The 12,600-nt window shown below is 32.4% G+C and overlaps 2 protein-coding genes across 3 annotated transcripts in view; one reads left to right on the forward strand and one right to left on the reverse strand.

Annotated features, from left to right (window-relative positions):
- Positions 1-2,655: 2,655 nt before the first annotated feature.
- On the reverse strand, positions 2,656-7,629 carry LOC106471805 (60S ribosomal protein L30-like). Of its 2 annotated transcripts, XM_013932427.2 has the most exons (5): positions 7,577-7,629; positions 7,418-7,472; positions 5,375-5,520; positions 3,232-3,362; positions 2,656-2,750 (listed from the first exon to the last, which is right to left on the reverse strand). In XM_013932427.2, exons 2-5 carry the CDS (start codon positions 7,436-7,438, stop codon positions 2,707-2,709), a joined length of 342 nt encoding a protein of 113 aa, XP_013787881.1. In that variant the 5' UTR covers positions 7,439-7,472; positions 7,577-7,629; the 3' UTR covers positions 2,656-2,706. The 2 variants fall into 2 exon arrangements, with proteins under 2 accessions (XP_013787881.1, XP_022256122.1); XM_022400414.1 differs by lacking the exon at positions 7,577-7,629 and having other exon boundaries at positions 7,414-7,468.
- Positions 7,630-7,672: 43 nt separating this feature from the next.
- The window catches only part of LOC106471804 (WD repeat-containing protein 35-like), a 38,684-nt gene continuing 33,756 nt past the window's right edge, over positions 7,673-12,600 (forward strand). Inside the window, 4 exon segments of the mRNA XM_022400412.1 lie at positions 7,673-7,949; positions 8,135-8,246; positions 9,752-9,826; positions 11,317-11,409. Coding sequence (XP_022256120.1) covers positions 7,926-7,949; positions 8,135-8,246; positions 9,752-9,826; positions 11,317-11,409 — 304 coding nt within the window. The 5' untranslated portion in view covers positions 7,673-7,925.

The raw sequence follows: 12,600 nt of genomic DNA on the forward strand, positions 1-12,600 counted from the left end.
AAACGACACAAGTCCTTGGCTCATGATTGGATCACATCTATTCCCATGAGCTGATATCAAGTCCTTGGCTCATGGTCAGATCACAGTTATTCCCATGAGCTGATATCAAGTCCTTGGCTCATGATCGGATCACAGTTATTCCCATGAGCTGATATCAAGTCCTTGGCTCATGGTCAGATCACAGCTATTCCCATGAGCTGATATCAAGTCCTTGGCTCATGGTCAGATCACAGCTATTCCCATGAGCTGATATCAAGTCCTTGGCTCATGATCGGATCACAGCTATTCCCATGAGCTTATGTCAGGACTTCATGATGAAAACTAATTCTAAATACATGTTTGAAGTGTGAGGACAGCTATATTGTTCAAAATGAAAGTTTGTTATTTTCTTATTTACACATTCAAGGGCAAATTTAAAGTTGAGCAAAGTGAAGAGGTCACAGAAGAAATGCTTGAAAAAATTAGACAACTTTTACATCAATTTTTTCCAAAGCAGTAAGATAGTTTTATAATATGATAAACCAAAATAGTTATTGATGTGTAGTTAAAAATTGAATTATTTAGCTATGGTTTAGAATTAACAAAAGTTACACATTATAAAACCTTTTTTTTATCTGACATGCTAATAGTAATTCTGTTATTAATAGGATATCCAAGTATTCTATATGATTTAGTAATAGGTGTATAGTATACGCATTAGCTATATGCCTGTCTTTAGTCACATTGGCTACATTAGTTGTTTTTTTTGTTATAAATGTAGGCATGTTAACAGGGACACCATATGGGATTGAAAAGCTATAATCTGAGTGACTTTTCCTTCAAAGAGTTACACCTTCACTGGTAGAATCTTCACATGAAATTAGGCCACATGGTGTGGCAACAATAACACTTTCATAGTGTTACAGTGTTTAAAATTTGTAAATGTAGCCTTTTGAGCAGTTGGTTGTAGAACATGAAACACTGTGCTATCTATAAGCAACCTTAACATTACAGAAATATATCAAGGTTATCAGGTTTGTAAGTTGGCCACATCATCCCACTCACATTCCAGAAAGTTTATCCACAATCACAAAAATATTTGACATTCAAGTATATCAAATAACAGAGCTTAATAGTGTTTTATGAGAATAAGAGAAAAACCAAAACTGCTCTTCAGGTAGTTTATAGCTTTGGTTTATCAATGACCCAGTCGACTGCTCATCAGGTAGTTTACAGCTTTGGTTTATCAATGACCCAGTCAACTGCTCCTTGGATATATTATAGCTTTGGTTTATCTCTAACCCAGTCGACTGCTCTTCAGGTAGTTTACAGCTTTGGTTTATCAATGACCCAGTCAACTGCGCTTCATGTAATTTGTATCTTTGGTTTATCACTGACCCAGTCAATTGCTCTTCAGGTAGTTTATAGCTTTGGTTTATCACTGACCCAGTCAACTGCTAAAACTGGCTCCTTTCAAATAAAACAAGTATTTTTTAGTTTTCTACATGATTGGACCAGTGATAAACTAAAGCTATAAACTATGCAAGTAGCAGTTGACTGGGTCAGTGATAAACCAAAGCTATAAACTACCTGAAGAGCAGTTGACTGGGTCAGTGATAAACCAAAGACACAAATTACATGAAGCGCAGTTGACTGGATCATTGATAAACCAAAGCTGTAAACTACCTGAAGCTTCACAGTTGAGATTAATCATTGTAAAACATATCATGTAGTCTTGACTAAAGATTTTTTTTAACCAATCAGTTTTAATGTCACTTAATAAATTTGATTTTCTTTTAATATAAAATTATTTTGTTAACTTTCCTCTAATTATTGCATCTTCAACAGCATTAATTTAGTGATGATACAATAACTGGATAGTAAAGAAAAATTACTTGGCTCATGGTTTTTATTCAAATTAGTCTTTTGAACTGCACACGTTAGTCCCATTTTTATTATTTTTCATGATGTAATATAAAAACTAAAACACTTTTTTCTTCTCAATGGTATTTGATACGGTTTCAAACAACAAAAGTTACCATCAAAGGCCAATTTTTCTGCAGGCAATTCAAGATTAATTCTGGGCCTAGTGCACTCAACTCTTAATTTGCGGGTTGTAGGTTTGAATATTTTCATCAAACATATCAGTTGTGGGGTGTTATAATGTAATGGGCAATCCCACAATTTGTTGGTAAAAGAGTAGCCTAAAAGTTTGCAGTGGGTGGTGTTGACTAGCTGCCTTCCCTCTAGTCTGTTTCTTCTAAATTAGGGACAGCTAGCACAACAAAGAAAGGATTAATCCCATAAAAATTAGGTTTTACACATATCATTAATAGTTGTTATGGGCCAATCATATGTGAGTATTAACAATTCTATATTATTTATGTGTATGGGTTAATAAGCATTGAACTGACTTAAGAACTTCGAAATTTTGGGGGAAATTTTATTGTGTTAGTCTTGTTTTAGACTGAGTTACTATTGCTATAAAATAATTTTAGATTATAACAGTCTCTCTTGTAAGGTTGATTTAAACGTGGAAGTCTTTTTACACTTTTTAATACTTTGTTGGTTAATAAAAAAAAAAAAATGTTTCCATGATAACATGTTTACAAAACTTTTTAACAACATTTTTTGGTGTGTACCTTTTTAATCTTGAAAATCACAAACAATGTTAGATCTTATGGTTTAAAGAACTTTATTCACCAAATACACCTTTACTTCCACCCATTACTGTTGCTCTGACGGCATGCTCTTAATGATGTCCGAGTCACCTGGAGACGAGGAAAACGCAAAGTTAACAACCAATTCTCATGAACACATAAAGAACATTTAACCTCCTCATGGGAATCTTTCAATGTTATCATAAATAAGCTGCTAGCTAGTTTACTTGTACGTGTTTAGATAACTATTACAATCCTACATCATACATAGACAAAACAGTACTATAAATTATATATATATATATATATATATACGTAGCTTCATGCTTACTCATTCTAAGTGTCCTGATAATCCTTTTTGTTTTATTGTAACCAGGAGCATTTACTAAATATGATGAAACTCTAATAATTTCTCTATTGAATAGAAGCAAAATGTTATCACCAAATAACTTCTCAAGTCAACAAGATCACTTAGATTTCTCAGAAGTGTTGTCTAACTAAATCAAAACACCAGTTACAACAAGTAACCTTATCTAAGCCTATGATTTTGAAAGGTATTTATTTATCAAAACAAAACACTGCTTGGTCTTACCTGGGTCTGTGATGCTCAATGCACAAACTCTGAAGTACTTCCCGCAACCAGTTCCTAACTCAATGTTATTACCAGAGTAATGATGGACTCCTGTTTTGGCCAGCATAGCATAATATTCAATTTCACTTTTCCTATTAAAGATATGAAAGTTAAGGTATTTTCAAAATACATAAAACTTCAGGTGTCTTCCTCAAACAATAGAACAAGCATACTGAAAAAAAAAAAAAGCCCATAGCTAGATTTTTAACTTAGTAATATGTAGGAGAATAGGTCAGGCTGTAAAATTATGGAGGTTAACAGTAAGCACAGTAAAGTCCACAATCGGCCCCTTAGTCCAGGAAAAGAATTGTTATTTTTAAAGGATCTCTAGGACATTTTAACTGTAATATTTAGATATTTATACAAAATTAATATTAGAATTATGTTTTTAATATTTGTATCTCCAATACTTGTGCACTAATAACAGTAGAAAAACAATTAACTCTCAAGAAAAGGATATTTAATTCCTCCATAAGGACTATCAATTTAAATCTTTAATAATTCCATGTAACTTGTATAAATTTGCATCAATGATTTCCAGCAGTATTTTCATCTTAAAACGAATACGACAACAATATGTTAATTCTAATGTGATGGCAACCTACGGAGCAGAGCCATGACTGTTTGCCATTAATCAAGGACACTTTAAGACATTTAATTTCAGGACTTGCAACAAAGGCTTTCCATGGCATATTAGAGAGTTTTCTCTTCACCCTCTAACTCAACACCTCACCCATCTACAATACTGAGAACATTTTTAGCAAAGGATTTACACGAATAGCTGTTAGTGTGTCAAGAAATTCTTACCCCTGTCCAACTGTTAATATACAATAATTAGGCTTACATTATCGTGCCAATTTTGCATTTAAAACTGCATTCTAACAAGTATGATAAATAACAGTGTGTATGTACGGCTCCAGCTGTGGTTACAGTTTAACCACAGAACAGTGTGTACATATATATAGTTCCAGCTGTGGTTACAGTTAACCACAGAACAGTATGTATGTATAGCTTCAGTTGTTACAGTTTAACCAGAAGACTGTCTGTGTATAGCTTCAGCTGTGGTTATAGTTTAATCAGAGGACAGTGTGTGTGTATGTATGTATAGCTTCAATTGTTGTTACAGTTTAACCAGAAGACTGTCTGTGTATAGCTTCAGTTGTTGTTACAGTTAAACCAGAGGACAGTATGTATGTATGTATGTATAGCTTCAGTTGTTGTTACAGTTTAACCAGAAGACTGTCTGTGTATAGCGTCAGCTGTGGTTACAGTTTAACCAGAAAACTGTCTGTGTATAGCGTCAGCTTTGGTTACAGTTAAACCAGAGAACAGTATGTATGTATGTATAGCTTCAGCTGTGGTTACAGTTAAACCAGAGGACAGTATGTATGTATAGCTTCAGTTGTTGTTACAGTTTAACCAGAAGACTGTCTGTGTATAGCGTCAGCTGTGGTTACAGTTTAACCAGAAGACTGTCTGTGTATAGCGTCGGCTGTGGTAACAGTTAAACCAGAGAACAGTATGTATGTATGTATAGCTTCAGCTGTGGTTACAGTTAAACCAGAGGACAGTATGTATGTATATATGTATGTATAGCTTCAGTTGTTGTTACAGTTTAATTTTCATACATAAAGATGCTGTGTATGTGAAGATACGCTATAAGCATTGCATCACCAGTGAAGAACACACATAGTACAACAAAATGCCCTAATACAAGGTCTAAAAAATAACATACCTGTATATACAAAAACAATTTAACTTATTTTACTAAAAAAAATACATTCACATAAACTTAACATTGCATTTTACATTTCACTGATGCTACAACAAAAAAGTATGGAATTTATCATAAAGTTATTTAAGAGAAATTTGAGCTCCAAATGAATGGGAAAAAAGAAACTTCTTGCTAATTACCACTAGCACTTAAAATACAGAAAGTCTTACACCGAGTAATGTCCTTTTCTTTCTTGTTAAAATTTTAAAAAATTAGTCCTCTCTCCATACTTCTGAATAAGAAAATAACGATTAAGTCAAAACTAATATCGTTAAATCATCTTAATACCAAACATTAATTGACTTCTTTATTATTTTCAGTCTGACCAACCTTAGTGGTGGAGTGTTGTTGGCAATTATTACCAGCTTTGCTTTTCCTTGCCTTAGTGTTTTCAAGGTTTGCTTGTAACCCAAGACATACTTCCCCGATTTCATCACCAGAGCCAGACGAGCATTTATACTTTCAATAGTCTTTTTCTGTTTGTGAAAAAAAAAAAAAATCAAATATTTATTAAAAACTTTACAGTCAATAATCTTTTATAACACTATATATACAAAATTTACTAAGTGGGTTAAACTCTTACTTTGTTGAAGCATGTTAACTGTTATATGTCATCTTACCTTGAAAAATTAGTCAAAAAAATACCATTACTAGGCAAATCTATTTTGTTTGATAGCTTAAAATTTAGGCCCAGGATCTGCTTTTGGTAGTTTTTGCTACTTGATTGATCCAGACCCTGAACGAGTAATTTTAAGTTAAGTGTTATAAACATTTTAGTACTCGGAAAATGTGATATTGCAATATGATACAACCCACTTCTTAGCCATGAATCTATTGACATTTAAACAAAAATGAATCGGTTGTTTCTGGTAGTTTCAAATATATTCATTTGTTCAGTACTGCCACAAAAAACAAAAGTATAAAAGATAGTACAAAGATGCTTTCCCATGTTTTTATTATCACAAAAATTGTGAAACATTTTGAGTTTTCACCAATAACACTAGACTAGAAGGGTCAACAAAATAAATACTTATTGGTGCTGAATTAGAAGACAACAGGAAGAGAAGACATAAACAGAAAAAACAAACAAGAAGAGTCAGTTTCAGTTAAGAACTTTATTTTTCTAACAGGCTGATTAGAATTGCTAAAATGAAAGGTATACGGCACAAAATTACCTTTTCTATAACCTACAAGCAAGATAAAGAGATCTGCAGATGATTTGAATATCATCAGTTTTAAAGTTGTTATGAAAAGGCATTCTTTTTTTCTATTTGGAACTGAATACGTGTACATCAATAACTTTCATTGCATCCACATATGGTAACATTATAGGTTGTAGCCCACAACTCTGGCACAAAATAAGGAGCCACTACCTTCGAACCCCAAGCGGTAGTGACAGAAACAAGAAGATTTGTGTCATTTTCTCTTTAAAGTGAAAGTTTAAATGGTGATTGCTTGTTGATGGTATTTACGGTGAGGAAATGAGCAATTTAATTGTTTGCAAAAAATGTAAGAAACCCTGATAGCTGCATGATCAACAATGAGAACCCAAAAGTGTGGACTGTACTTCACAAAAAGATATCTAAAGTTAAATATAATTGGTTGGAATTAAATAGTGAAAAAAAATTGACTTGATTAGTGCTATTATAAACTTCCCAGTGTCAAATTACATCAAATAATATATTTTAAAAAGTATGTTTAATGAGGTTTTGCAAACATTAAGTTAGGAAGTAATGAGACTGACAATACAAAAGCTTTTACTAAAGGGCCAAATATTTTTATCTATGTATTTTATATCGTTTTTCAAATACTCTTAATGAAAAACAAATTTTAAGAACCAGAAAAGGTTTGTATTTGCAGATATGTCTAGAATTGAATATTAATCAGTCTCATTTATCTTTACTGCTAAGTTATAACTGGATTTTTCTGTGTGTCGGAGGATGGTAAGCGAATAACCAAAAGTTAGTATTCATTATTATGAACAGTGTTAGGAGGACAATGAATGGGGATTATGATTCTGTATCGTTTTTGTGATTATAAGACAGAATTTTATATCTAGAAGTTTTAATTGTAAATTTATTTATGTAAATGTACCTAGTGTTATATATTAATAGTAAAACTTGATGATAGTTTTCTATTTAAAAATGCGTATAAAAATTTAAATCTTTAATGTTATTTAAAATAATTGTGCTTTAATGTTAGCGAAGTTTAGTTACAAGGTCCTGGTAGTAACGTCGGTGATACGTTACCACGCTGTTTTGTATTATGCCTAGTTAGGCTTAACAATTACTAGGTAACATAACGGCATAAGGTTTAAACTCGGTAATAGAGATGTATCGTAAAGCCTGGCTAAGGGTGGACACGTTTACTTACTTGTTTTTTCTGAGCGACCATCTTGATTATTCCACAAGTTTTAAACCGTTTAGCCCTAAAAAAAAGTTAAAATATGTGTAGTTAAAAAGGTATGAAATATATTATACAAGAAACATTGAAATACTACAAACAAATGTACCAACACTTTTCACAACCTACCGTTCAACATGAAATATGCCTTAAAAAAGGACAAATAATACTCATTTGTGAGTGTAGGTGGCGTTTTATTTAGTATAGTAGTTTGAGAATAGCGTCTAAGATGTTTTTGTGATAAAATGATCGACGTTTGTAGCGTAACAAATGTTAAAGTAAAAATAATATTTAATTAACGTTCATTAAAAACTTCTTGTCAGAAAATAAATTATTGGTCAGTGAAAAAATGTATGTTGAAATAAATAGTGAACAACTTGTAGATAAATCCAACTAATTAGAAAAATTGGTTGATAGGGTTTTTTGACAGAATTTGGGTAACGCAGAACACAGTGGGCAGTACTACTGGAAAAACAAAATGTTCATATACTTAAGTAAAAAGGTAAATATGTATGACATTTCATTACATTCGTGCATTTGATTTTAAATTAGATGTGGGGATAGTCATCTAAGACTTCAAATTTTCATGACATGACCTTCTGTTTTCAAAGATTGAATTTAGAGCTTGTGCATTTCGATAGTCAATAAACCTTATTAATTGTAAAATGTAATTCTATTTGAAAATAGATAGCCATCCCAAACAACACCTTTATTCACTGTCTAGCATGGAACAAAGAGCAAGGGTATATTGCATGTGGTGGAGAAGAAGGTTTGCTGAAAGTATTGAAACTTGAGATGGGTAAGTTATGCTTGAATATTTAATATTTATTAATTCTGTAAGTAACTGAACATCAGCTCAAGTAAAGGTTTGTGTTTTAATTGTGGTTCCTAAAGGTAGAAATTAACATAAGCAAAGAGGTGACAGGCTAGAATGAAGTTTCCAGTGTGTGTTATGCAGTTTAGTTTTAAACTGGTTATTTTAGGTGATATAAACGATAAACAAATGCCAGTCATAACTCCATAAAGATTTAAATTTTAACCAGAGATGAGCATATAGAAAGCTGGCTTGCCAACCATCTCCAGGTGGACATATTAACTGCTGCATACATGATAAAATACCTCATTCACTTGTTGCCAGGTGGACATATTAACTGCTATATTCATGATAGAATACTTCATTCACTTGTTGCCAGGTGGACATGTTAACTGCTATATACATGATAGAATACTTCATTCACTTGTTGCCAGGTGGACATGTTAACTGCTATATACATGATAGAATACTTCATTCACTTGTTGCCAGGTGGACATATTAACTGCTATATTCATGATACAATACTTCATTTACTTGTTGCCAGGTGGACATGTTAACTACTGAATATATGGTTACAGACTCCCCATATAGCTACAGGCTATAAATATAAATATGTATAAATATAATAAGTATATATATTTTATAAGCATATACATGTGGTACATTGATCACCATGTATCATAGTGATCATACATGCAGTACCAACATCAATGATAACATTGTGGCAATAGCCATTCAATGTGTATGAAGCCAATCCAAAAGTTGTGGTTGTTTCGTGACAGAGTATAATATAACAACTACATATTTACTATTATACACATTTATGTCCATGCTATTAGCTTTTTTTGTATGTTTTAGTATATGTACTTCACGAGAGAGTGAATCGTTTTCTACCTTTTAAACAAATCTTTCTAAACTATTCACCTACCAAATTGCTTGTTGGTTTATAACATTGGTTACAGGATGTTTAATTGCATGCAAGTGAAAAGAAAAACATCATCAATTTGGCAACCAATCCTACTAATCACTGCATCATTAGGATTCCTATATATTTTATACATAAAATAAGTAATTTTACTTTTTGTTTGGCAGTTCTTTGCACTGAGTTTTAGTTGTAACAGGCAAGATCATTAAAATGAATATTTAATGCAGTAGGTGGACCATATCAGTAGAGAACAATATAAAAATGTCATTGTTAATCAATACACTATTGTCTACTTGGTAACAGAGCTCTTTTTACATGTGTTCCACATATGTAAAAATTTATGAATGTTTAATTAAATGTTTTCACCTACAAATCTAGGTATTAGATAAAAGGAGTTTGTAGATTTCACATAAAACTGATGGTCTTACTTATTTAAAAATTTCTATAATATTTTCTGAAAAAAAGGAAACTTTAATTTTTTGCCTGTGGCTACCCATGCCCAGTTAATACTTTTATTGCATAACCAAAAGTTTATACTTTTTGTTGTTTATCTTAAAACTGACAGGGAGTGATGGAAAGGTTCGAGGGTTAGCTGCTCCTAGCAACTTGTCAATGAACCAGACCCTTGAAGGTCATGGAGGTAACTCTTTCAACTTTCACCTTTTTTTAGAACTAGACCTGTTAATAGACGACTTGCCATTAGTTTAGCTTAAACCAGACTTGTATAAAGTGCAGCTAAAATTAAGTGAATATTTTCTTGATAAGTATATTAAAGTAATAAAAACCTTTTCACTTGTGTAAATATGTAAATCTTGTTTTTAACCATTTTATATAGTTCTCATGTATGTAACAATGATTAATGTTTATGTTTGATACAGTGAAAAAATACATTATTATTAAAAGTTGTTATAGTTTTCCCCAAAAATTTATTTCTTTTTTTACAGATAAATAATGTATGTGATTAAAGGGCAAATATAGTTAGTTTATGTTTCCTGTTTCTCGACTGATCCTGTAACAAAGTAGGTGACTGGTTTATGTAGAGAACACATTGAAAACATTCTGACCAATAGTTTTGCTGATTACACAGCAGGGCATGATGCATTTCAGCTGAGGTTTTAAAAACTGTGGTGCACAAAACAAAAAAGCAGTAAGGTCCATAGTACATATATCATCAACATCAGAAACATATGCCAACCTGTTTGAAGATGCTGTTAAAAGGAGTAGACAACTGTGAGAACACAAATAGTGAAAAAAAGAAACTTAGTTTGCCAGCAGACAGGCTGACCTCCCTGTGGTTGATGTTTAATTTCTATGAGCTTATCATGTGATCACACACTAAGTATATGCTTTTCTTGCTGGAGCCAGTTGCAGGTAAAAGGCATAATATGTCATAAAACAATGAGGAATAATGTGATCACACACTAAGTATATGCTTTTATTGCTGGAGCCAGTTGCAGGTAAAAGGCATAATATGTCATAAAACAATGAGGAATAATGTGATCACACACTAAGTATATGCTTTTCTTGCTGGAGCCAGTGGCAGGTAAAAGGCATAATATGTGATAAAACAATGAGGAATATGAAAACCTATTTTAAGGTTGTATTTTCATGTTAGAAAGTAGACCTTTGATCATTTATTACTTCTGTATGGACATGTAAGAAGCCAAATTTGATAGACTATTGTATGAAAAGAGAGCATAGGGACATGGAAGGCCTGTCGATAGTGGTACCTTGCAGAAAGTCAAGCAACGTTTAGTGAAGAAATTCAACAGGCAAAACTTCTTCAGGACTATCTGACAATTGTTTGGATAAATAAAGTCTCCTGGAGCATCTTGACAGATTAACTATATAAAATGTTGCTCTTTTCTTCTCATTTACCAACTCGGTTTCTTTAGTTGAGAAATAAAACATTAACTAAATTTGTCCCAACTGACAAACCAAATCATCCTATGTACAAATTTATGATTTCTATTTGAAAGTTTTATTGTATACATAGGTACATTTTATTAAAACTTGCATTGTAGCACATCTCTAATCCAAGTTTTATTTAGTTAGATACACCATGCTTGTTTTTCAACACACACAGGTACACGTCGATCATGTTTTGTTACAGTTGTTTGTTTTTGACAGGCACTGTTCAAGTTGTGACTTGGAATGAATCATACCAGAAATTGACATCTAGTGACCAGAATGGATTAATCATTGTTTGGATGCTGTACAAAGGTAAGTACAACCTTAAAAAACTGGTTCTTTTTAATTTATAGTAAACTAGAAAAGCTATAACACATTTTTAAAGCAGTGAAAAATTCAAACCCAAACAATAGATTACTTAATAAAAATAAATATGAATGGATAACACAGGCCTGAAATGGTTTTATTGTCTTGAAATATTTACATATTCAATAGCAATTCCTGTACACTGAATCCAAAAATATCCATTTTTCTCCATGACATAGAGATTTTTCACAAAATGTCATATGTACTTTTATCTAAGTGAATCATTTTCATTCAAATCAGGTCACATTTTTTTATGCTTAAAATGATGATAACCACTGGCTATTGATTTCTCTAGACCAATCGCGATGTGAGAATCTTATCGATTGTTCTAGAACCCACAAGAAACATGCCGCTAATATAGAAATGGTTAACAGGTCACATGACTTGTCATTTCTGTATAGTATTTGTTTGTGCATGCACTTTGACATTATTATTATTTTTTTCGATATTAGTTATTCGTTGCTGTGGCAACAAGAAGTTTTGTAAATGACTCAAAAATATCCTGTTATATTTGTGGTAAATTTTTGTAATGAAACAAAGGCAAAACATTATGGGATTCGTCAAACAAATATATTACTCTTATTTTGGAATAAAACTTGGAGACTAAGACAAATCATGGGCTTCACACAAAGTTTGCATCATTTGTGTGAAAGAGTTGAGACAATAGACTATAGGTAAGAAAAAGTCTGCCTTTTGGAATTCCAATGGTCTGGCATTAGCCTAGAAACCATGGAGATGACTGGTATTCTTGCTTATGTAATGTGCAAGGCTACAACACTTGAGATAAAAAGGAAATTTCTTATCCGAACCTTCAATCTGCTATAAAACCTGTTGCTTGTGGACCTGTACCTACTCCACTGGAGACTCTTGATACAGTTCCATCTGATGTCAATAGAAATGATGATAGGGATTTTTTTTCACCTAAAACGTCTGGAAAGGTTTCATGGAGAGGACGTATCAGGGAAGGTGGAACATCAGCATGATGGCTGATTACTGCTGGTCATTGAAACGAGATGCTCCAGACCCAATACATAAAAGAAAGACCACAACACATAGCTTTGAGACTAAAAGACACAGATTTCACAATAAAAATCAGGATGAATGAGGATGCATATTTGTTTGACATCAATATTATTC

Source organism: Limulus polyphemus, unplaced genomic scaffold (assembly GCF_000517525.1).
Source record: "Limulus polyphemus unplaced genomic scaffold, Limulus_polyphemus-2.1.2 Scaffold4871, whole genome shotgun sequence".
NCBI classification, from domain to species: Eukaryota; Metazoa; Arthropoda; class Merostomata; order Xiphosura; family Limulidae; genus Limulus; species Limulus polyphemus.

Coding starts and splice junctions, on each gene's coding strand:
- LOC106471805 (XM_013932427.2), bottom strand. CDS start 7,438: ATGGTCGCTCAGAAAAAACAA. Junction 3,363..5,374: donor AACAACACTCCACCACTAAG/GTTGGTCAGACT, acceptor TATCTTTAATAG/GAAAAGTGAAATTGAATATT. Junction 2,751..3,231: donor ATTGAGCATCACAGACCCAG/GTAAGACCAAGC, acceptor CCTCGTCTCCAG/GTGACTCGGACATCATTAAG.